This window comes from Panthera onca, chromosome C2, assembly GCF_046562875.1.
Source record: "Panthera onca isolate mPanOnc1 chromosome C2, mPanOnc1 haplotype 2, whole genome shotgun sequence".
NCBI classification, from domain to species: Eukaryota; Metazoa; Chordata; class Mammalia; order Carnivora; family Felidae; genus Panthera; species Panthera onca.
Window position 1 is genome coordinate 158,611,875 of NC_138347.1, and position 26,244 is coordinate 158,638,118.

The 26,244-nt window shown below is 41.0% G+C and overlaps 2 protein-coding genes and 1 non-coding gene across 5 annotated transcripts in view; all 3 read left to right on the forward strand.

Moving 5' to 3' along the window:
* LOC132682839 (zinc finger protein with KRAB and SCAN domains 7-like) overlaps positions 1–16,191 on the forward strand; it is a 27,017-nt gene extending 10,826 nt beyond the window's left edge. Inside the window, exons 7-8 of one of the 3 annotated variants that reach the window (XM_078432549.2) lie at positions 158–889; positions 16,081–16,191. In XM_078432549.2, coding sequence (XP_078288675.2) covers positions 158–889; positions 16,081–16,130 — 782 coding nt within the window. In that variant the 3' untranslated portion in view covers positions 16,131–16,191. Of the gene's footprint in view, positions 1–157; positions 5,977–16,080 lie in introns of those variants that run through there. The other 2 variants (XM_078432550.2, XM_078432548.2) reach the window with 2 other exon arrangements.
* Positions 7,556–16,072, forward strand: LOC132682838 (uncharacterized). Its single transcript, XR_013549970.2, has 5 exons — positions 7,556–8,233; positions 9,352–9,455; positions 10,865–10,955; positions 12,511–13,007; positions 14,158–16,072. It is a non-coding gene; the product is annotated as an uncharacterized LOC132682838 (transcript).
* Positions 16,192–16,258: 67 nt separating the features above from the next.
* On the forward strand, positions 16,259–19,121 carry ZNF660 (zinc finger protein 660). The gene has a single exon (XM_060638036.3). It carries the CDS (start codon positions 16,259–16,261, stop codon positions 17,252–17,254), a length of 996 nt encoding a protein of 331 aa, XP_060494019.1. The 3' UTR covers positions 17,255–19,121.
* Positions 19,122–26,244: the final 7,123 nt, after the last annotated feature.

Sequence of the window (26,244 nt, forward strand, 5' to 3'; positions counted from 1 at the left end):
ACTTGAGCTAGTTCCCACTTTTGTCCTGTTCTTACTGTGTCGCCTCTTACTGTGTCCCCTAATGTGAAGGTTTTTTCAGATACGTAGATCCTGATGATTCTGTTTCCTTAATAGGATGCAAAATGAATAAAAGTTGTTTTCTTCTCTCTTTTGGCAGCAAATGAGGCTAGGATGGAGTGTCCAGATTTGCCTGCAAAGCAGGAAGTTTCTAAAGGACTGGGGTCATCTGATGGGACATCAGGAGGCCTCTGTGGGGTGGTTTCTGGGGAACCAGAGGCAGGAACTGCCTGTGAAGGTGCTTTAGAGAAGCTGGAAGGGCAACCCTCAGATGAGGAAGGGAGCAGACTGGAAAGTGATTTCTTCAAACTAACACACAAGGATAAAGGTAAATCCACAAAAGATGGATGTGATGAATATAAGGATCCAAGTCTGTCCTCTAGTGCTACAGAACATCAGAGAGTTCTCAAGGGACAGAAATTTTACCAGTGTGATGAATGTGGTAAAGCTTTCAATCGGAATTCGCACTTCATTGGGCACCAGAGAATCCATACTGGAGAGAAACCCTATGAGTGTAATGAGTGTGGGAAGACTTTCAGGCAGACCTCTCAGCTCATAGTTCATCTCAGAACCCATACAGGGGAAAAACCCTATGAGTGCAGTGAGTGTGGAAAGACTTACCGACACAGCTCCCATCTTATTCAACACCAGAGACTCCATAATGGCGAGAAACCATATAAATGCAATGAATGTGCTAAAGCCTTCACTCAGAGTTCCCAACTAATTGACCACCAGAGAACCCATACTGGAGAGAAACCTTATGAATGCAATGAGTGTGGTGAGGCCTTTATTCGGAGTAAAAGTCTCGTTCGACATCAGGTACTTCATACTGGTAAGAAACCTTACAAGTGTAGTGAATGTGGGAAAGCTTTCTGTTCTAATAGAAATCTTACTGATCATCAGAGAATCCATACTGGCGAAAAGCCTTATGAGTGTAATGAATGTGGCAAGGCCTTCAGTCGGAGTAAATGTCTTATTCGACATCAGAGTCTCCACACTGGGGAAAAACCATACAAATGTAGTGAATGTGGGAAAGCCTTTAATCAGAACTCTCAACTTGTTGATCATGAGCGAATTCATACTGGAGAAAAACCTTTTGAATGTAATGAATGTGGCAAGGCGTTCAGTCTCAGTAAATGTCTTATTCGACATCAGAGACTTCACACAGGTGAAAAGCCCTATAAATGCAATGAGTGTGGAAAATCCTTCAATCAGAACTCACACCTCATTATACACCAAAGAATTCACACTGGTGAGAAGCCTTATGAATGTAATGAGTGTGGGAAGGTCTTTAGTTATAGCTCCAGTCTCATGGTACATCAAAGAACCCATACTGGGGAGAAACCCTATAAATGTAGTGATTGTGGGAAAGCCTTCAGTGACAGCTCACAGCTCATTGTACATCAGAGAGTTCACACTGGAGAGAAGCCCTACGAGTGTATTGAGTGTGGGAAAGCTTTCAGTCAGCGTTCCACTTTCAATCACCACCAGCGAACTCACATCGGAGACAAACATTCAGGTCTGGCTCGCTCACTTTCTTAAGGCATGATTTTCCAAGGAACTTTGAATTAAGCTTTTATTTATAAGAAGGATGCTCATCCTGATCTCTTAAAACTGCTCCTCAAAATGTGCCATTCTTTGCATACTTTCTGGTGGGTCATGAAGGTAGAAAAGTGGGAGTCACGTGTAATCCTTTCTCAGTCTTGGTAAAGTAAGGACTACACATTTCATGTACTTATAAGTTCATTTATTTGTTTGTCCATTCTTTCATTGGATTTGTTGAGAAATCCAGTTTCTTAGTTATGTATCCCATAATCAGATTGTATGCTTCTCAAGGACAGAGATTCTATGTTTCTTAGTGTGCTACATCTCCTCCATTTTACCATCTGCATAAGTCACTTTCCAAGTCAGATTCATCTTTTCCTTTACTCTTGGCAAAGGTTCTCCCTATATAGATTTTAATTTTTTTAATGTTTATTTATTTTTGAAGGAGAGAGACAGGGCATGAGCAGGAAAGGGAGAGGGGCAGAGAGAAAGGGAGACACAGAATCTGAAGCAGGCTCCAGGCTCCGAGCTGTCAGCACAGAGCCTGACGACGCAGGGCTCAAATTCATGAGCTGTGAGATCATGACCTGAACCGAAGTCGGGTGTTTAAGCAACTGAGCCACCCACGTGCCCCATCCCTATAGATTTTAAGCTTCCACAATAATCCAGACCTTCATCACCTGTGTTCCCTATCTATAAAACCTTTTCTTCCTGTTTGCTAATGTATGTCCCTTAGATCCTTTCAGATCCCTCTAATCACTAAAAGGCTTTCTTGAAATCCTCCGTCATCCTTCTTAAACATCTATTTTTTTGACCTTACTGCTTCCAATTAGCTGGTGCTACAGCTGGTACAACTGTTGTTAAACTACCTTGTCAATTATTCTCAGTGTGTATGTGTATACTTTCATATCAACTTATTGTAGGCCCTTTGAGGCTAGATATGATATGTATTTCTTTTAGCATATAGATAATTTTCATATAGTAGTTGTTTAATAAATAATTTTTAAAAACTCTGTTCTCTAGGTGGACCATCCTTAAATTGGGCCTGATATCCCTGTTCTCACCCCAACTAGAGTAGAAGCTTCTAAAGATGGAAGCAGCATCTCATTGTGGAATATCACAAATGGGGGCCTTATCGAGAACTTCCCCATGTATTCTGGACATCTCACCACCATTACTTCCTTGTTGGTTTCTGGCACTTTATTGTGTTTAGGAAGTTTCCTTCTATTCCTGTTTTAGAAGAAGCAAGATAGTACAGTAGTATCCTACTCAAATCCTAGTATCCTAACTCAAATCCTGGCTTACCACTCATCTAGGGTATGTGGCCCTGGCCAAGTCACTTAGCTTCCTTGTGTGTCAGTCCTTCCATCTGTAAATTAAAGCTATGGTTGTGAGGATAAAATTAGTTCATTAGTAAGTATAAGGCATTTAGAACAGTGCTTGGCACATAGTACCCACTATAGCAATGATTACACTTAGAGTTGCTAAATTCTATCAAGTTTTTTAAAAATGTGTTGGTGTATGTCATCTATTCTTTTTGTAATTCATATTTTTTTGACAACCTTCCAAATAATTGAAGTTTCCTGGAAGTCCTGGAATAAAATCCATTTGTTTGTGATGATTTTTTTTTTTTTTAATGTAGAGAACTAGATTTAATTTACTAAGGTTTGGCTGGCTTTCCAAAATGTATATGGAAAGTTTATTTCTCTTTTGTTTTCTTAAATAGTTTGCATAATGTGGGAATTATTCATTGAAGGCTAAAAATAGTGGCCAGATCCTTTTTTGAGGAGGAGGTAATTGGGAGGGACATATCTTTAGCAACATTTTGATTCTTCAGTGGTTGTACTCTTTAGATTTCTCCCTCTGTAAATTTTGGTAATATATATCCAGAAATCATTTTTACTGGACTGTTAAGTAGTGGCATAAAGGACCCCCACTTTATTTTTAAAAATTAGTGTGAATTTATACCCAGGAGATAGTTTAAGTGGTCAGATATGACAGTAAAGGTGCTAGGAGCTGGACACTTAATCGTCTTACCTCATATGCACATTATCCTCTTACCTCTTATGCACAGAAAGAAAATATTCCACACCTATACTCTACATCCCCAACCCTAATTGTTCTGCTTTTAAATCTAGTAGGAAAGGTCAAGAGACTATGGGTACTAAAAAGTTACTGAGTTAGACAATACTCAGTACCCATTTCTGTACTAAATGGGAAACATTTCTGTCAAGGCATTGACCTCCTGCTATGAAGGATACTTTCATGAAAACTTTCACTTCATGAAAACCTCTAGTTGTTAGGGACAAATTGTGAGTATTCACAAGGTAGCTTTTGCTTAATGGAAAATATCATCCTCTGATTCTAACGTTAGGACATTTTCTAGCCTGATGGGGCCTCATGGAAGCACTTGTTCCAGCTGTATAAAGAGAAGTGTCATGTCAGCTGGCTCCAGGTAACTAATGGTACAACTATTTGATCTAGAATAGGACAATGTAGATACTCCTCACTGAACCACAATAGTCTTCCCATTAATGTATGCACAGGGCTACGTAAGATGAGGTACAGACCCCCTGTTAAGGCATGTGAATGCTTTACATGAAACCACAGTAGGAGAGAACTGTATGATGACCCACCCCTTTTCTGACCTGTGGGTCTTCCTCAAGTGTTGCTTGGTTAGGAATTGTTGGCTCATTAAAAACAATGATAATCTGATAATCTAACAGGCTTTTCCCCCAGATCCCTTCCAGTTGCATTGTCTTCTATATGGATGATACATTTACAGATACTCAGTTTCCCAACTGAATGCCAACTTGGTGCCATATGGATTGTGGATGGAGATGAACAGAGTCAATAGTTATCCAATATTTGGCTATGGTGAGATTATTAGACAAAGTAATCACAGGACAATATATATTCCCCTTAGACTGAAGAGGGAGTGGTAACCATAGCTGCATGCTCAGGGCCATGGGGCACAAATGTACATGGTCAGTCTTTAGATTGTATACATTAATTATATACTTTGAGTCCCATTTTGGAAAAAATTGAAAAATGTTATATCCCCTTACTGAGACTCTATGTTGCTGTCTATGTCTGTGACTGTCTATGTTGCTTCCCAAGGGTGGAGGGGCCAAAACAAATGCAATTACATCATAACTGTAGCAGCCCTGGCAAGTCATAGAGCATGTCCTGATGTCAAGAAGACACCACCAGTGAAACTCTCCAGTCAGCATTCAGGCTGCTTTGGCAGTGAGCAAAAATTGCTGACACTCAAGCTTTTCCTTGGGAACCACCACACTGGTGCCCTTAGGATTTGGGATGTATGCGGTCTATTACAAGGGCCATTTATGGAAAAGGTGGTCATGGCAGCTGCCATGGTGCTAAATATTAAACCACTAACAACTGTATTCTCTGAGCTGTATGTTTATTATGGACATCTATCCTAGTGAGCACTGGAGCAATGATAGTTGTGGTTTTTCTTTAAGAGACCTTAGAGAGCCACGTGGGAAAAACTAGACAATTCACCTCGTCTCCGGGGTTCCCTAAGTTTTCTTCTGAGAGTGAACATGTGGGATACTTGAACAGTAGGATCAGGAACAGCTGGGCAATTCCCAACCGTCTGCAGGAATAAGAGAAGTTGCACATCTGGTCAGGGGCCTCTGATTTGTCCAGAGCAATATGCTAGAGTCAAAGTTAATGAACAGCTTGTATTGGGGCAGAGGTAAAGGTGTGCCCCTACCTGCCCTGTCCCAAACAAGAATCTTTATGCATTCATCTATCAATAGCACGTTTATTCATCTATCAATGGACACAGATTGCTCCCATATCTTGGCTATTGTATATAATGCTACAATAAATATAGGGGTGCATATATCACTCGAAGTGAAGTATCTTGATCCTTTCTAACAGCCTGAGAGACCTATATTCAAATAGGCTGAATTTCCAAAGGGAAGCATTGCATTATCACTATTTTGACCAATAAAGTAAGACCTGAAAAACTGGATATTGACTTCATTTACCCAAATATGAGTTGGAATTTCTTTAGCTGGCAAATGTCATGATAAAGATGGAAATGCTGAATATTTAGGCAATTGTAACCCTCAAAATACCCTGATTCTGAACAGTGATGTCATTTTGGACCGAGTGAATAGATTTTTGTCGGAAAAAAAGAATACGCTTATAGATAAAGGCAACAAATTGAATGAGGGGCACTGAAATTTGTATTTCTTTTAAGTTTATTTATCTTAGAGAGCACACACTAGCAGGGGAGGATCAGAGAGAGAGAGAGAATCCCAACCAGGCTCCACACTGACAGTACAGAGCCCAAGGTGGGGCTTGATCCCATGAACTGTGAGATCATGACCTGAGCTGAAATCAAGAGTCAGATGCTTGGGGTGCCTGGGTGGCTCAGTTGGTTAAGCATCCAACTTTGGCTCAGATCATGATCTCATGGTTCATGAGTTCAAGCCCTGCATCAGGCTGCCTGCTGTCAGCACAGAGCCCACTTCAGATCCCCTGTCCCCCTATGTCTGCTCCTCCCCACTTCTCAAAAATAAACATAAAAAAAAAAAAAGATGCTTAACTGATGGAGCCACCCAGGCACCCCTGGAACTTGTATTTTTAACATGGGTCCAACTGATTCTTATGCTTTCTAAAATTTGAGAACAACTGGGCTAGAATATTAAGGAGAGTAATCATTACCTCCTGGGACCAAATGTAGAGTTACCATGTTGAATCAGAATTAATGACCCCTCCCTCAAATAAAAGAATACATGAAAAGTTAGACTTAATTGGTCATAACTGTCTTAATGTACATGAATATTTTTCTTAAGTGTTTCTTGATATTGTGACAATAGTGTCATGGACCTGAGTTTTTCGTCCAGGATCAACTAGGGGGCATGAACTTGTGTAAGTCTTATCATTTCTCTGAATCTCTGTTTCTCAGTCTCCTTCTTGAAATGTGGCAGGGTTGCTGTTTCACCTACATGAGCTAATGGATAAGAGAGCTCCTGGTACACTCTTATTCCAACTGCCTGTTTGACATTTTCACTTGGATGTCTAGTTGACATCTTTCACTTAACACATCCAAAATAAAACTATTGATCCTTTTCCCTAAAACCATTCTTCTTTCAGTCTACTCTATTTCTAAAAGGCAAACTTACTCTGGTTGCTCACATCAGTGACTGTAGAGTCATCCTTAACCAACAACCAATTCATTAGCAAATCATGTTGACCATGCCTTCAAAATATAGTTGACCCTTGAACAACACAGGTTGGAATGGGTCCATTTATATGTGTTTTTTTTTCCCCCAGTAAATTTACTGGAAAAACTCGGAGATGTGGGCAATTGAGAAAACTCACAGAAGAACTGTGTAGCCTGGGAATACAAAAAAATGTTAGGAAAAAATTGGTATTATTGTAAGAATTCAGTACATAATACATATAACCTACAGAAGTATGAATTGACTTATCTGTAAGGCTTCTGGTCAACAGGCTTAACACTAGCTAAGTTTGGGGGGAGTCAAAAGTGATATGTGGATTTTTTACTGCACAGGGTCAGTGACCCTAACCCCTGCATTGTTCAGGCATCAGCTTTATACGCAGAAGCATTTCTCATCACCTCTATCATTTCTAAACTAATCCAAGCCTTCATCGTTTCTCATCTGGAATACTACAATAGCCTCAACCTCCCAGCTTCTACTCTCACCCGCCTACAGACTATTCTCAACAGAGCAGCTAAAGCAAAATTTTAAAACGTTATGCCATCTAGTGAAATGTCCATGTCAGGTTTTTGTCAGAATGACCAGGGACTACCAGCAAGAAATTTGCAGAATTTGTGGGAACAAGTTTCTTGGCTTCTTTTGTATCTAATAGCTAATAAACCTGGAATATGTGGCAAGAAAAGAAAAAGGTAAGATCATGTCACTCCTTGGTTCCCAAACCCTCCAATATTATTTGTGGCACATCCAAAGTCCTTATGGTCTATAAGGACTGAAATGTGTGCCCCACCTCCCTCCTGATTACAAGGCCTTTGCTCCTGATTGTTCCCTTTGTTAGGAATACTCTTCCCCCAGAGGTATTTATTTATCATTGCATCCCTTGACTCGAAAGTAAGCCTCACGAGGCAGCGAGTTCATTTTCTTCGCTACCTCATCTGCAGCGTCTAAAACAGTGACATAGTAGGCACGCAATACGTATTTTTATACGCTGCGGGTAAGCGGTAACTGCACCTGGCTTGGAGGCTGAAAGGCACGGGATCTGTGGAAGGAAAGATGAACGTGACTTCGGGGAGCCTCTCGGGTAGAGAAGGGCTTCCCAGTTGATTGGTTCCTCTTCCCGCCCTAACCAAGTCTCTCCCTGGCTCCACCCCTTTTGGAGCCCTCGAGAGTTAATCTTCCGCACTCCCCCAGCCCTTGCATCCTCCCAGCCAATGCCCGGGCAAAAACTGCGGGAGGCGGGGCAAGAGGTCTCCTGAGGGGGCGGGAGGCTCCAGCCTCCGGGACACAGAGATGCGGAAACCTCCAGATGCCTAGAAGGGCCGGAGGGTGAGGATGGGGGTTAGTGGGGAGTCCGTGACGCAGTTCCTTCTCCGCTGTGTTCCAAGATGTGGGTCGGGCGCTTTCGGTGAGGGGTATGTGGCAGGCTGGCGTGGGGGCTCGGTCCGCGTTCTGGGAGTGGGTGGGGCCACCGCCCGGGAGCCGGGCCTCCTTGAGGGCAGCACGCTCGGCGACAGGGAGGAGGTGTCTACTTGGGTCGTTGTGGGCCTCTCCCTCCCCGCGTTCGGTGCTGCCCCTTTGTCCGGGGTCTCCTTTCTCACTCCGCGTAGCTGCTCGCTCTGACCGAGCTCATAGTGGTGACAGAACTTTGTCATCCCCGCCCCTAGTCAGCAGGCTGCCCTGGTCACAGCAGTCGAGATCCCAGCCAGGCCCAAAGGACTCCACCACCCGTCTTCAACACCGGTTTGAATCGGAACACCGGTCCGTTCCCCGCTGTGTTCCCAGGAAGGAAAGGAACTCAGGAGGACAGGGTTTTCCCGAAGGTTGCTCGCTCATCCATTCATCCATTCATCCATTCATCCATTCATTCATTCATTCATTCATTCAACAAATCCTCAAGTACCTACCACTAGATGCTAGGTCCTGTGGTTACAGTTGTGTACAAAACAGAGGTATTTTCTGGTAGGGAAGAGATGGAAGAAGCTTGAAGGGTTAGAAGCAGAGTCTGGGAATCTGGAGAGGTTGAAAACAAAACGAATTGTGAGGGCCAGTAACTCTCAGAAATAGGTAATTGTTAAAAAAACAAGAAACAAGAAAACATTCTCCTCTTATCCTCCCTTTAATTAAGGGCTTAGTTTTCTCTTTAAAGATATTTGACTCAGCAAGGTTCCCTTCTCATCCCTCTGCTGCAGACGTCTGCTGGAAAAAGTTGGGTTGCAGTTGGAATTTATTTTGCGCTTAGAGAAGAATATGGGAATTTTTAGATATCAAACAGAACAAGTGAAAAGCAGCAACTGTAGTTTGATAGAATGAGGATTACCTTCAGACGCAGATTTGCCTCTCACCTGCTGCACAACCTTTGTCAAGTCACTCAGCCTCTGGGAGCTTCATTTCCTCATCTTCAGAGTGGGAATTATCACCCTTACTGCTCACAGTTCTTTGGGAAAGGAAGGTGCCCAGTATGTGACACTGCCCTGAGTGTCCACTGGGAGTTGAGCTCTCCGAGAACTCAATCATTTCTGTCTGTTTACAGTGATTCAGCATCCCATTAGGAACTTCCACACCAAACTCAAGGAAGAGATCAGGCAAGATTTGTGCTGGGCAGATCTTTGGAGTGAGGCTGTCTGTGCTGGGCAGGTGAGACCTGTGCTGTGAAATTTGTTATCTGGGGACAGGAATCCTACATGCTAGAGAAAGGGGACCACAGCTGAAAGGGAGCGTTTCTGGATGGCTATTTACTGAGCAGGAAAGAATCAGAGAAGTGGGAGTGGGGCCTCTGGACCTTGAGGAATAGAGTTTGGGGATGGGAGGAAAGGTAATATAGTTGAACTCAAATTTGGGCGTCAGGAGACTTGGACTTGAGCCGCAGCTTTCCTCTAAGTTTCGGTCTCCCCATCACGGCATTTTAATATAGGACACCAGGAGGTCTGGACGATCTGTTCTAGCTCTGACATTCTGAGAATCTCTGCCTAGGTCAGTTTCTCAGGGAACTGGGGCCCCTGGATGGCCCCGTTGCGACAGCATTGCTGAGATTGCAAATATACTGTCACGGTGTTCAGACAAGTATGAAGGACTAAAGGGATGAACAAGTGGAGGTCAGATGCGATCCTCACCGTCCCTACACCCAGATTGAATTAAAATCTTAAATTTGTTTAACATTTCAAATCATACAACATTTACTTAGCCCTCTTTGTGCTAGGAACTTTGTGGGATCCACATATGAATACCATGGGCCTTGCTCTTTGGGGCTTAGAGCTGAGTGTGTACTTGTGAGGCAGAGTGACACAGGCATACACCCAATTAATTCTAGTATAAAGCAACTCTAGTTTATATTACAGATTTGTTAAGGTGTTTCCTCGAAGTACAGAGATTTCTATATGGTAAAATCTATCCAGTTTGGCCATGACGTCAGGCTTTGTTTTATGTTTAAGGCACAGGCCTTTTTCTTCCTGAGGTCAAGTAGTTCCTCTGATATTTTTTCCCAGTTCTTTTATTTTTTTTCCTTTCAGTTAAAAAAAAAATTGTTTTATTTATTTTTGAGAGAGAGAGAGAGTGGGGGAGGGGCAGGGCAGAGGAGGACAGAGGATCTGAAGCAGGCTCTGTGCTGACAGCAGTGAGCCTAATGCGGGGCTCAAACTCACAAACCATGAGATCATGACCTGAGCTGAAGTTGGACGCTCAACTGACTGAGCCCCCAGGTGCTCCTTCCTTTCGATTTTTTTGAAATTTATTTATTTACTTATTTATTTATTTGAGAGAGAGGGTGCAAGTGAGTGAGAGGCAGAAAGAGAGAGGGAGAAAGAGCTAGACAGAGAGACCCATGAAGGGCAGAGAGAGAGATGGGTGGGGGGGAAGCAGGGCTCACCTGAAGTGGGGCTTGAGCTCACTGGATGTGGGACTTGAATTCATGAACCGTGACACCATGACCTGAGCTGAAGTCAGATGCTTAACTGACTGAGCCACCCAGGCACCCTCATTTTTATCTTTCATTCATCTGTCTGTCTGGAATATTCAGGTGTTCCCTCTTATTCCTCACCCCATTGCAGCCAATCAGTAACCAAGGGCCATGTGACCACTGCTCAGAGTGACCTGAACAGGCAGGTGATGTGGCGAATTAAGGGAATACAACATCCCAAGGTAAAACCTCTTTCTCTTTCTCTTTCTGCTCTTTGTGAATTTCTCACAGCCTGAACTGAATGGTGGTCCTGAGATCAGAACACTCACCCATCCATCTCAGGGATTTGTGGGTCAGAAATCTGGGGGGGCCTCATTGGTTCTCATCCGTTTACCAGTTGTCTGAGAGTGTGCTTTTATGCACAGTTGCTTGGGTATCTCTAGTGTCCTGCTGGCTCTGTGGTCTCCTCTATCCCTGCTCCTACTTCTCCAGCCAAGAGTTCACTTTCCCTCCTAGTTTTCTGAGGGAATTTTCCATCCAGTCAGGCAGAGGACAAATAGTTAGGTTTCCATTTGACCAGTTTCTCCTCGGATTGGCCCTCCCTGATCTGATAAGTCTTGCTTCCTTCTCCGGTCCCCCAGAACTGCCCTGGGTTTCCTTATGCACATCCTTGTGCATTTCTCTTTCTCCCTTCCTACTCTTCTAACCCAAATCTCCATCTCAGTGAGCTTATACTTTCTCATGACTTCCTCTGTCACCTCTTATTCTTAAATTTGCATTCCTGACATATTCTTCCTCTTCTTATCTGAAGTGTTTTCCTACATCTTCATCTTTCTCAGTGACACTACCATTATAGATATTTAGACCTGGATCTGATAACCTTGAATTCTCTCTTTTAGTCATCCTCTGTATCTAGTCTGATAAAAGTGTATGCTTTCCTGGAAACAGCTGGACTTCATTGTTCTCTATCCTGTATTTATCCTGGACTGGGGTCTGACTATCTCATTCATTTGTTCATTCATTCAACAAACATTTATTGGGCACCTAGAAAGTGGCAGACCCTCTAATGGTCACCCATACTGCATTCCTAAAGTTGTCTCTCAACTCATTTCCCTTCCTCCATTCCTTTTTTTCACCTCTAACCCATCCAGGCTAATCTTCCTAAAGCATTTTTTTTTTTTTTTAAGATTTTTATTTGAAGTGTAGTTGACATACAATATTATACCCTAAAGCATTCTATTCCCAATTTCACTTTTATGTAGGATGATAGAAAACTTACTGTTCAAACTTGGTATACTTTTGTTAGTTAAGGGGGCTGCCGTTAATGATGCTGGAATAGCAAGTATAAACCAGCACTGTTCTGGGACAACCAGGATATATGAGCACCCTACTCCTAGGTAGCGTCTCTTGGATTATTTCTTTTTATGTCCCTCAAATGCGACTCATAGGATACCCAGCTGCCTCTCTCCAGTTTTCTACTTCATGATGCTGAGAGAAATATTAATGTGCTGGGATGTGGAGGGAAGTATGGGGACGAGGGACAATGAATGATAATGCTTGAAAAACTGTATTCTTGACAAGTGAGAGTGAGAGAGAACAGCAAGGTAGAAAAAGAATATAGAATCGGGAAAGAAAATGAGAATGGTTGGTACTCGTTTCAAATTATATATCAAATATATAATATATATTAAATTATATCCATATATACCCCATAATTTCAGCGTTCAGGCTCATATGACTTCAGGCAACGTAATTTTTTCATTCCTTTATTTGTTCGTGAAAAAAAATTTTTTTTAGTGCCTACTATATGCCTGGAACTGTGCTAGATGCTGGGAAGACAAAGGTGAACAAAATGGACAGAATTCCCGCCATCGTGAAGCTATGTGATAGTGTAATCTCCCACCTATTTCTAAGTACACTGGCCCTGTGCAAGTCATTTCCCATTTCCTTCTGAGGAAACAATTCCTTCCTCTTCTGGGGCTCAGCCAAAGGGTTGCCTTTTTAAGGCACCTTTCTCGGAGCATTCCTGGCCCCAATAATCACTCCCTTCCCTAGCCCCCTTCACCTCCTAATTGGGTACTTCATAAATTTTAATTTGGTCTCTTAGTTTTTTGCCATTTATTCTATTGTAAGCTCCTTAAAGGTAGGTGTGATACTTTATGCTTATATTAGTGTGCCCAAGCTGCCGTAACAAAATTCCATAGACTGGGTAATTTAAACAACAGACATTCCTTTTCTCACAGTTCTGGAGCCTGGAAGCCTAAGATTAAGGTGATCACCTGATTCAGTTTCTGGTAAGGACTTAGGACTCTCTTTCTGGCTTATAGATGGCCACCTTCTTACTGTGTGCTCATATGGCTGTCCTCAGTTTGTTGGGGGGAGGGGAGGCAGGAGTGGAAACAAAAGTGAGCTCTCTCTCATGTCTTACTGAAAGGACACACTAATCCTGTCAGATCAAGGTTCCACTCTTATGATCTCATTTAACCTTAATTACCTCCTTAGAGGTCACATCTTCTAATACAGTCGTATTGGGGATTAGCCATGTAAATACCTGGCTATTAACATTTTCCATGGATACCTCTTTCTTGAAAGCCACAACAAGATCTTTTCCATAGCAGCCTTGAACAATAGAATAGTTATGTCACTAGCTAACTGGGAAGCTTCAGATCAGTCATGCCTAGAAATGAGACATACTGGCTTCAAGGCATTGTCTCGTTCTGAATCTCTAAAATCCTTTGTTCTAGTAGTTATGGGAATCCATTCCTCTAAAGTCATTTCCCAACTTTTCCTAAGTAATACTTATAAAAAGATACTTATTAAAAATACAAGGGGCGCCTGGGTGGCGCAGTCGGTTAAGCGTCCGACTTCAGCCAGGTCACGATCTCGCGGTCCGTGAGTTCGAGCCCCGCGTCAGGCTCTGGGCTGATGGCTCGGAGCCTGGAGCCTGTTTCCGATTCTGTGTCTCCCTCTCTCTCTGCCCCTCCCCCGTTCATGCTCTGTCTCTCTCTGTCCCAAAAATAAATAAAAAACGTTGAAAAAAAAAAAAAATACAAGTTAGCAGAACACAGTTTGCTTAGCAAGATTAGAGCCCTCAATAGCAGTAAATATATAAACTTACCCACTTCTTCATCCATCCATTCATTCATACTACCGAGAGTGTGTATTTTCTACTTTTAGTTTGTATTTTTCTCCTTTTCTGCAATAATGCTTTTAAAAATTTTCCCTGTTAGATCCAAAACAGAGATTTGTACAAAGTAGAATGCTCAGTAATTACTACTTTAAAGCGTGTATGAAGAAAAGTTTCAGAGAAGATTACAAATGAAAAAACAACTCAAAAAGAACCATCAACTTTCTCAGAGAGAATTTTGGAAGTGGCTTCACTTACTGTCTGACTCTGCTTTGCAGGCCTCTAGCTTCTTACTGATTTTCTTCCTGTTTGATTAGGAGGGGTAGCGGCAGCTGGATGTGAGTGTGCTTCAGGATCCTGACAAGAGTCCGCCCCCTTACCATCATTTTCTCTGCCTCCCCCTTATATCATCGGCACAAGTTCGTATGTATGTGTCCCTGTATGGCATCAGTGGCACCTATGTTCCTGAGATATGAACTCTAACCTCAGTTGGAGGCTCTCATCCTTCCTCGCTTGTCTTCAGCACTCACCATTGGACATGCTTCTCCTTCAGAGAGTGTGACTCAGTTTATCACAAAGCTATGAGACAATGGAAACTGGTCAAACTTTTATGAAAGGCAAAGGCAGTACTGCAAAACAATTTCATTTCTTCTGACTCAATAACTCACTTGTAGAGCTTTTATCCTAGGAATATATTTCAGTAGGAAGAAAACTTTGTTTAAGTGATCATGATAGGGGCTCCTGGGTGGCTCAGTTGGTTAAGGGTCCAACTCTTGGTTTCTGCTCAGGTCGTGATCTTACGATTTGTGGGACTGAGCCCCAAGTTGGGCTTTGTGCTGACAGCGTGGGACCTGCTTCAGATTCTCTCTCTCCCTTACTCTCTGCCCCTTCCCCATGCTTTCTTTTTCTCTCTCAAAAATAAATTAATAGACTTAAAAAAAAGTGATCATGATAGCATTATTGACAGTGGTTAAACCTCAGGGAGCAACAGAAATGTCTGACACTAGCAAAATTGTAGGTAAATGATAATGAATTCAGTTGGCAGTGTATTATATAGTCATAAAATGATCTTATGATTAAATAGCAATGTGGAAGATTACGTATGAAAACTTGGAGAAGTAGGATACAAAATTATATCTACTATATATTTGTGATTATATGACTATAAATATGGACAAGTCTGGAAAGGAACATAGTAAAAGGAACATTAATTATGTGTTCGTATCATGCAGTCATCTTTCTGTTTTCTTTTTATGACCCAATCTTCTCCATATTTGAGATATGCAAGGATTACCTGTATGTCCCAAGTTTCATGTTAAATTCTTTGGGAAGTTCCTGCTCATTCCTGACATGGGTTTCATGTATTGGCCCCTTTTGGTTGTGCCGTCTCCTACTTTCACCCTTTTGCCACTATTAGATACTTTACCATTGTATCATGCAAGGTCTTATCAGAGTTTCCCGTGCCATATTTTAGCTAATCCTCTTCCCCCCCTCAGCCTCTGAGTTTCACACTGTAGATTTAGTGATAGCTTGTCAGAGTGGTAGCTTGATGAGAAGCGGAATGAGCACATGTGGCTAGATTCAGCTACAGAGCAATCCCTACAAAGTAGGCTATGGTGTGACTAGGCTCCAGTAGGCTCTGGTATTAGAAGAACTGTGTTACCCCTTATTAAGACCGGTCTTAAGAACAGAGATGTGTATAGGGGCCTCATACCTGGACTTAGACCAAAACATGAAATCTTAGTCATACCCCAAGACAATCTCAGTTGCTGATCATTGAAACAATTCTTGAGCATCTGTTTTGTGCCAGCCACTATATCATTGGTATTAGGGGAATCGGTCAGCAAGAACTAAAAGCCAAACTATTTTGAAGAGCTGGTAAACTAAGGATCTTTCAGTTCATTTTGTCTAGGGACCAGATGAGGAGTTAGTTAGATGACTCCAATTCTGGGAGTAGAGTATAAGATAGGAGGAAACCAGGGTGGATTTTATATTACTCATTGCTGATCCTGTTCCTGGACCTGTTGGGTTCCTGTCCTGTCTTCCCTTAAGCCTTTACCTCGGCCTCTGGGTCTACCCTTATTTTTCTCATCTTATTTGTAATCAGTTCTCTCTGACTTTGAACACTTCCTCTTCCTTGTAAGGCCCTGTGATCTACCACATCTTGTTATCTTTGGATAATTCTCCTTCCTCTAGTGTAGAGAATGGGTGATATGTGCAATTTCTCTTTCTCCTGTCAGATGGTGAAACTGGGACTGAGGAGGTGTTGATTCCAAAGTATCATTCCTGAAAAGTCAGAATCTCACACTTTGAAGAGAACTCCACAGAGGTGTTGCCAGGGAAGTCAAAATTTAGAAAGCTCCTCTGAAAGGAAAGAGAAGACTCAAGAGGCCAATGTGATGCTTCAGGCAAGAGAAAATGAGGAGAAAGACCAGAAACTTCAGACATAAGACAGTTAAAGACAATAAAACACTTACAGAAGTGAGTGAGCAAGAATCTGAAAAAGATGGTAGTCAGTGCTTGGATACTGCAACAAACATGAAAATCCATGCTGGAAAGAGACAGTATGTATGTACTGAGTGTGGGAAAGCCTTTAGTCAGAGTGCAAACCTTACAGTACATGAGAGAATCCACACAGGGGAGAAACCCTATAAGTGTAAAGAGTGTGGAAAAGCCTTCAGTCATAGCTCCAACCTTGTGGTTCATCGGAGAATCCACACTGGACTGAAGCCCTACACATGCAGTGAATGTGGGAAATCTTTCAGTGGTAAGTCACACCTCATTCGGCACCAGGGAATCCATAGTGGGGAGAAAACTTATGAATGTAAGGAGTGTGGGAAAGCCTTTAGTCGGAGTTCAGGTCTTATTTCACATCACAGAGTTCATACTGGGGAGAAGCCCTACACTTGTATCGAGTGTGGGAAAGCCTTTAGCCGTAGTTCAAACCTTACTCAACACCAGAGAATGCACAAAGGAAAAAAAGTTTACAAGTGTAAGGAGTGTGGGAAAATATGTGTCTCTAATACAAAGATTATGGACCATCAAAGAATTCACACAGGGGAGAAGCCTTACGAATGTGATGAATGTGGAAAAGCTTTCATTTTAAGGAAGACCCTTACTGAACATCAGAGACTTCACCGTAGAGAGAAACCTTACAAGTGTAATGAATGTGGGAAAGCTTTTACTTCTAATCGAAACCTTATTGATCATCAGAGAGTTCACACTGGCGAGAAACCCTATGAATGTAATGAATGTGGAAAAACCTTCAGACAGACTTCTCAAGTTATTCTACATTTGAGAACCCACACTAAGGAGAAACCCTATAAATGTTGTGAATGTGGGAAAGCCTACCGTTATAGCTCACAGCTTATTCAACACCAGAGAAAACATAACGAGGAGAAGGAAACCTCATAAATGACATGTATTGTGGATAGTAGGCCTAACTGCTACTTTTTGGAAAAACAGGCTTTCATTGTTATCAACCTTAATTCAATTTCTGAGACTCCATACGGGGGAAGTTACCAGAAGTAGACAAAGATTAACAAAGGGATATTCATGCCAGCATCATATATAACTGAAGGAAGAGAACTAGATTTTCAGTAACACTGGGTTTAAATGAATAATGGTCTATCCACGTGATGGTTTTGCAGCCATTATAAACATTTTTAAAGAATATTTAATGCCATGGGGGAAATTATTTGTATAAAATGGAAGATAAAGAAAAAACAAGTTTGATCCAAATTAAAAAAAAAAAAAAAAGATTTACGTATAGGAGAAAAATGAGAATGAAATAATACCAAACCAAAATGTTAACAGTGATTACCATTGGGTGATAGAATTATAGGCGAATTCTATTTTCTTCCATATACTTTTCTATGCTTCTTAAAGACTTTTGTACAATGAGAATGTACTACTTTTATATTCAGGAAAGTACAGTATTTTTTTAATTGCAATGAGTATACATGCTCATTTTCACTCAGCAGTGTTAGGAAGGTGTGTAGAACATAGACCCTAAACTCATGGGATTCCACCTTAATACTGGCACTTAGTAGCAGTGGAACCATGAGGAGGTCGTTTCCTTTTAGAGCCTATTTCCTGTTTATTAAGTCATAAACACTAGATATTGATCTTTTGCAGTTTTAGAATAAGCTGACTTTACAGGCTGTCAACATGGTGTATAATCCACTTAATCACTGTTAGGTTAAAAGAACAGCAAAAATTCACTATATTCTCTCCCACAGTTGTTGAAGGATCTGCAGATAATAGAGGCTTCATTTTTTCAACATATGTCTACAAAACCAGAAAAAAATGTCCTCTTATGAAACTGAAATTGCAAATTGCAGGTTCCTAACCTGTAAAGATGCAGTCAGCATAACCTAAAACTAGGGAAAGACACTGCCTTCTCATGTTATGTACAATTTAGTAGTTAAAAGCACGGACTTTGGGATCAGAGACATGTTCTGATCCCAGATTTGCCACATACTAGCTCGTCAATTTTGGACAAGTCATTTAACTGCTCTGAGCCTTCAACTTATCTGTAAAAAGGGAATAACTACCTATCTCACAGAGTTGTGATGATTTAATGAGATAATGCACGTATTGTGTGACAAGGCTAGCACATAGTAAATGAAAATAGCTTAAGTATGGGACATTGGAGCAGTGTTTCTAAACACGTAGAGTGATTCAGGAAAACCCTTACGTAAGGTAGCATTTAGGACATTTTCGGGTGTAATGAACACAGTATCAAGTACTAGTAGCGAAAACCTTAAGAACATTGATTGTTTACCTATGGGGAAGGCTAGAGGTAAGCAGTTCCAAGTTTGGTTTGGCAACTGAGCAATTCACTAAACTTAAGTCTTAACTCCATAATTTTCAGCACATTGGCTTTCATTTTTGGAGCCTCCTGGTAGTAAGATGTTGGCTATAGCTACAAGCTCTTCTCTTCACACAACTCTGTTTCAAAGTCAGGAAGTGAGGAAAGGAACTGAGGTTTTCTGATCTGTTTGCTTTCTTCCTTTTATCACCGAGAAAAACCTTTCTCAAAAGAAGGGCGGGATGCTATGCAGTCAGTACTACAGGCGCTTGCTAGCTTCCTCTGCCTTTCTTTATGTCTAGTCCTTTGAGAAGGCCTTAATCCATTTTCAACCAATATATAAACCTTTAAGTCCTTAGCTCAAAATCCATCTGGGAATACTTAGAATCTGCTCATTCTTAAATGTGGTCCTCCTCTTTCTTTGTATGCAGTGAATCCCTAAGCCTAATGCCACTTGTCTTATGCACATAGTGAAGTATTGTTATCCCATAACATTTGTACAAGAAAATTGAGCCTCAGTGAGGTTAGGTGACTGCTAGTTAGTGATTGGAATGAGGGTTTGAACTCAGATCTGAGTGTTAAGTCCACGCTTTCTTCATTATACCAAAGTACCTCTGCCTGCCATGGTGGTTCTGTACATGAGTGGGAGGCCAGTTGGGATTCTCCTGAGTGAAAGGTAATTGTATCTGGATAGTTATTTGACCATGGTTTCATGAGGAAGATGCTATCTATCTCCTCTGAGTTTGATTTGTGGTTTATCTCTGCACCTTGTAATTTAGTTTAATGATTATATATTTCTGCCTTTCTCTTACTGGAGAAAAAGAAGCAAAGGTTGTGAAGGGTATAGTTGTGTGAAAATGGATTGTTTGGTTTTGTCCTATTTTGATAGGATAGTGGCTTATGTGCAATTATGTGATGTAATTGTCCCTCTTGGCACAGTTATTCAAAGCAAGGTTTGGAGGCTCTGGAATGGATTTGCTGCATTCCAGGGATAGAACTGTTGTATCACCATTGGGTAGGCACTTCCCTGAGAGTCTGGGCGGACACAAGAGTAGAGTAACCTACATGGAGCAGTGAGTTACACTACTATAGCAGTAAGGGTCCTTCCATCATTTTTCCCTTGTCACATGTCCTTTTAATATTAAAGAAGGTGTTTGTAATTAGTATACTTTGCCTTTTGTCACGTCAGCCATCCTCACCTGCTGATTACCTATGTGGAAACTCCCCATGACTAATGTCTATTGGCTGTCGAAACTAAGAAAACAGGCAGTTGCCTTCTTGTGTGCCTGTCAGAGGTTATTTTTTGAGCACTAATTATTACTGAGCAGAGTTGTTGATGCTTTTTATATGTTACTGAGCAGGTAACCTCTGACCAAAACATTTTCCTATTACTGTGTCATAGTGCCTGAGATTCTTTCGTCCTATAAGCTTTCTTTTTCATCTTAAAAGACTTTTGTGATCTTCAAGAGGAAATGCCTTCTGGAAGGATACTGTGTCATCTCAAACCCAGCAATCTGAATACAGATCTTCACATTTCTTGTCCCAGGCAAGCTACAAGAATAGACCCTCACCCATTTTCTAGGCTGATACTTGTCTTAGGCTGCAGGAGTACATGTTGATAAGCGGTCCCCATACCCTTTCAGATAAATATTCTGCAATATAATCTGAACTGATAATCCACCTTCCTCCAGGGACTTTTTCAAGACTGTCAGCTGTTTATTTCAGTCAGAGTTTAATTATGAAGTTCTTACCACACTTTCAGGCCTTTTCATGATACACTCTAGATTCAGAGTCTGTGTTTTTTCCAGCTTCCGGTACTAATGGAAACCTAGTTGTTGCTTAATAGCAGTGCTTCCTCTGCAGCCCCTCAATTGTTAGTTTTTGTCTCCCTCAATCCATTTACCTGTCTTTACTGCATTTCTTCTCTATTCTCCATTAAAAAAAACCCAGCTGTTTTGAAATATACATCATTAGACTACTGTGTATTACCCATCCCTGTTTTTATTATCTACTGGCTTCCTGTGCACTCACACTTACTCATGTGTTTAGTATCCAGAATATTCCTGAGGAATATGAAGAGGTGATATTTTTAGCCACAGACATCCCAGTTGCGTAGAATTGCTCTTGTGTGGAATTGAAATATATGTATCTCCTTTTAGTTGAGGAAGTATGGAAATAAAGTTTCATTTTATATAGCCTTGGTTAAAGGGAAATGTGAAAGATAAAGAATTCTGCATACAGAGGAGAGAATCTCCCTAGGCTTAGAGATATTTTTTATTGATGGTGTATACTATATCAGGGCTTACTTGGAACAGAGAAGAAAATCAAAACCCAAAACGGCTTTAAATAACTGAACAATTCTGTTGCATTTAAATCTCGTAACACCAAATTTCATGTTTGCTCTATATTCTCAGTGATAAACTTCCTTTTTTAAAAAATTTTTCCACTTAATATAAACAATTCCATTTAATATAAATAAAATAGTATGCTCATATTATTAGATTGTTTTTAGAAACTAGACTGTCTTTAATCACCTCTGATGTTAGAAAACTTTTTGCAGGACATACTTATAATTCCTCCAATAAATCTGTTGTTATTTGCTTGTTTTAAATATCACTGATTTTTTTTTTTTTTTTTCGTGTTGTTTCCTTTGTTCAGAGTGGGAAGAAAACAGTTCAGTTTGCTTTTCTAAGCATCTGTTTTTGGAATGAAGTGATTTGACTTGTGTCTGATTTAAACACAACATGAAGCTTATTATTTTCGTACTCATATTACAGAAATGAGAGCTCTCTAGCCAATATAAAGTGTCCTTTCTCTGGCCTCATCTGTGTTTCAAATCTGTACTATTATGTAGACCTCACGTGGGTGTATAAAACCAGCGATGTTCCTTGAAGTCCATTTCTGCTCCAGAAAATAAGCTCATGAGGTGGTAAAAAGGTGATGGCAGACTCCTTTCTGGACAACACAGATGCAGGACCTGACTAGTTCCCACTCCTACTGACCATGTAAATGCACATGGCACAATTTGACCACAGGGATTGTGGACATGCAAAAGGTGTAACCAGTCTCTGAAACTAAGGCCAGTGAACTCCAAATCCGGGAGTTAACATGAGTTAACAGCACACATACAGATCAGTGTCCCAGGCCCACCAAACCTGGAGCAGAGTCCAGGAATCTATAGGAAATAACACTTTCACAGTGGGAATTGAAAAACATTTTTCATTAGGAGCCTTGACTCTTTACATGACTACTTTTATAATGATTGTCCATTTTTCCTTCAGAAGAACCTATAAATTACACAATGGTTGAGACATATACCAATGTTTGTATGATCATGACAAATTAGCAACCAGTTTACTGAGTATGAAATAAAATGCTGTCACATTTGCAGTGTTTGTTTTACCACAGAATTGAGCAGAGATTCATGTCTTTAAAAAGTATAATAGAACAGTATGGCAAACCAGATAATCATAAAGCCCTTTGGCTACAAAACAAAACCTAGAAATTCTGGGTAGAATTTAAACATCCTTTTAAAGGGCTTTCAAGAAGGTGAGATAAATCCACAGAGCCTAAAATGAAGAGGAAGTGGAAGCCAGAAAAATAAGTGGGTGATGATACCTTGGGTGCTGTGAGGCAGTTTGGTGACCTCAAGGAATGTAGATTTTTATCTGGTTTAAGGGTGCAATTTGAATCTGTGGGGTTGTAAGAGCTGGAGAATTGGCACAGATTTCCATAGGAAGCCCAGATGTTTATAAGTGTACACCCTCAGTGAAAACATGCATTAGAAGTCATGCAGGAGTAGAGGGGCGCCTGGGTGGCTCAGTGGGTTAAGTGTCCAACTTTGGCTCAGGTCATAGTGTCGGGGTTCACGAGTTTGAGCCCCACATCAGGCTCTGTGCTGACAGCTCAAGAGCCTGGAACCTGCTTCAGATTCTGTGTCTCCCTCTCTGTCTGCCCCTACCCTTCTCATGCTCTCTCTCTCTCTTTCTCTGTCTCAAAAATAAACATGAAAAAAAAAAAAATCAACCAGGAGCAGAGAAAAACATAAGTTGTGAGACTTGTCATGGGCTTTAAGTGGAAAATAAAAGTCTCCCTGGGGGCCCCTGGGTGGCTCAGTCGATTAAGTGTCTGACTTAGGTTCAGGTCATAATCTCACAGTTTGTGGGTTCGAGCCCTGCATCAGGCTCTGTGCTGACAGCTCGGAGCCGGCTTCAGATTCTGTGTCTCCCTCTCTCTTTGCCCCTCCCCAGCTCACATTCCATCTCTCTCTCTCAAAAATAAATAAACATTAAACAAACAAACAAAAAAGTCAGGTATTACCTCATGGTAATTTAGGGTTCAAATTTGGGAAACACCAAACCAAGAAAGTAATATAAAATTAGATATGTGCTTTTCCAAGTATTCATGGAACAGTTATTTAAAAATTAACAAATTTTTTAAAAATGAGTTATGTGATTGTTACAGGTTGAGCCTTTTAGGAAGTATACATAGATAAAGAATAACATGCAGCAAATTTGTTGGAGAGTGTTATTGGGATTAACACCCAATAGAGAAGGAGAAGAGAGAGGGGAAAGTAGCGAGAGGAGAGAAAACCAGATTAGTAGTAGGAGAAGTCATCTATGTTGCAGATGCAGTTACCTGTGTTGCCTTATTGCCTTCAGACTTAGACTGGGCTGGACTTTCAGAATGGTCCAGACCTGAGGTGAGAGGTCTGGGCCCTTGTACCCCTTCATCAACAAATCACTGAGTACAAGCTCCATCACACCATCCTAATGGGAACCATGATCTTCAGTGAGGTAGATTTCTTTAGCTGAGGATAGTTGCTGAAGAGAACTGACAGTTGAGGACTTTTAGCCTGCCCCTGTAGTGAGCTGGAGGGCAAGGGGACAATCCAGGGAAATACAGACAGTTTAACAAAATGTCTTCTACACTGGTCATAATGCAATTAGAATAGAAATTAACAAAACCATGTACACTTGGGACTTAAACACAGCATTTCTAAATAATTCATGAATTAAAAAAGAAAACTTAATGAAAATGAGAAAATACCTAGACATGAATAAAACTAAAGGAGAGACTCTCTCTTCTGGCCATATTGGAGTTATAGGGACCAGAACTGCATTCTCACCTGACACAAAAACCCCAGATAAAATATATGAAACAATACTTTTTAAAAAGTTTATTTATTTTGACAGAGAGCCAGCATGAGCAGGGGAGAGGCAGGCAGAGAGAGAGAGAGAATCCAAAGCAGGTTCCACGCTGTCAGTGAGGAGCCTAATGTGGGTCTAAATCCCATGAGATCATGACCTGAGCTGAAATCAAGAGTCAGATGCTTAACTGACTGAGCCACCCAGGCACCCAATGAGACGATGATTTTTAAGACATTGACCTCAGCAACAAAAAACAATGATCCCTGATAGATGGAAACAAGTGAGGTGAGTCCTTATGTGCCCCAGTTTATTGCCTTAAGAAAGTCCACAGGCAGTGACATAGGGAGAGGGAACCAGGTGAAGTATGGTGAAATTGTTGAGTTGAAGAGAGCTGAGAATCCAAGGAGACTAAGGCAGGTAGGGTTCACAAGATAGTACTGGAGGAGAGAGAACTACACAGAATTTTGGGGATCTGTGAATGGTCCCTGCAGGATATTCAGCAAAGTACTGAATGAAGAAACATCTAAGGTTGGGGGGGGGGGGGGCATTCCATAGGATTTATGTGAACACTTCTAGGCACAAAAACAAGACCAGGAATAGTGTCTTCCCACAAACCAGACTGAAAAAAAGCAATTCCTTTGTGCATTGGATAAAGTACTCAAAGGGGCTTACCTCAGCAGTAGAAAATAAGCCATAGAATAAATCTGAAGAAAACTACTCCAAGGTACATCATAAATTTCTTAAAACCAGTCAAGAAGAGGGGCGCCTGGGTGGCTCGGTCGGTTAAGCGTCTGACTTCGGCTCAGGTCATGATCTCACAGTCCGTGAGTTCGAGCCCCGCATCGGGCTCTGTGCTGACAGCTCAGAGCCTGGAGCCTGTTTCAGATTCTGTGTCTCCCTCTCTCTCTGCTCCTCCCCTGTTCATGCTCTGTCTCTCTCTGTCTCAAAAATAAATAAACGTTAAAAAAAAAAAAAAAATTAAAAAAAAAAAAAAAAAAAAAAAACCAGTCAAGAAGAGAAAAATTATAAAAACAGCCAGAGGAAAAAAACACATGTGCACAGGAAGAAGATAGGGATTACAACAGATTTCTCATTGTATTCCATGCAAACATGAGGACAATTGAGCAACATCTTTAAAGCACTGAAAGAAAAACTTGCCATCCTGGAATTCTAGACCAGTCAATATATTATTCAAACGCAAACCAAAACACATCTTCAGACATTAAAAAGCTAAAAGAACTCATTAGTAGCAGACCTGCACTACAAGAAATGTTAAAGTAAGTCCTTCAAGAATAAGAAAAATGACATCAGATGGAAATATGGATTTTTCAACCTTTGTCTTACATTTTTTTAAACTTTATTTAAGTAATCTCTACACCAAACATGGGGTTCAAACAATCCCAAGATGAAGAGCTGCACACTTCCAACTGAGCCAGCCAGGTGCTTCTCTCTTACTGACATTTTGGACTGGAAAAGTCACTTTTAGGTTGTCCTGTGCATTATAGGACATTTAGCAGCATCCATGGCTTCTAGATGCCCTCAGTTGTTTCAAAAATATCTGTATCTATAGATAGTGCCCCCAGGGGAGAACCCCTACTAAACAAGTTGAGAACCACTGTTATACAGAAAGTGGTATAATATCACTTGAAGGTAGACTCATAAAGATACATACTATAAATCCCAAAGCAATCATTAAAATGACAAAACAAAGTTATAGTTAATAACAAGTTAAAGTTGCATAGAATCATATACCCACAAATTAGTATATACAAAATTGGTGAAATCTGAATAAGCTCTGTGGATTGTAACATACAATTTGTGTGGTTGTGATGTTGTGCTCTGGTTATACAAGATGTGACCACTGGGGGAAACTGGGTGAAAGGTACACAGGAACTCACTATTGTTTTTTTTTTTTAACTTCCTGTTATCCCCCTCCCCAAAAAACAGTTCAACAAAGAAAAGAACTAAATAAGACTGATTGCAATTTAATTCCATCCTATATATGTTATGCGCATATATAATTCTACATTGAAAAAAAGCTATTTGGGAAGGTGGAGTGGCATGGAAGTTTTTTTGTTTGTTTTGGTTTTTGCCTCTCTCATCCTGAAATGCAGCTAGGTAAACACCAAACCATCTTTCACACCTAGAAAACTGATCTGAGGATTAACACAGTAATCTGCACAACTTGAGCCACAGAACTCAGCAGGTACACAGTATGGAGAGGTGAACTGGGGGAGAGAGAGGCTGTGGAGGGTAGGGAACTATTTTTGCTTGCAGAGAGGAGGGAGATGGGGGGAGAGTACAGGAAAAGCACCCCCTTGAAAGCAGCTGGAGAAAAAGAGAGAGTGGAAACACCTGCAAGGGACTGAAAGAAAGGGAGAAAAGAGAAAGGAGAGGGTTTAAATACCATTAATGACTCTATGAACAGGGGAGTGCAGAGT

Excerpts from the sequence above, each read along its gene's own strand:
- ZNF660 (XM_060638036.3), top strand. The coding sequence starts at position 16,259 with ATGAGGAGAAAGACCAGAAACTTCAGACATAAGACAGTTAAAGACAAT.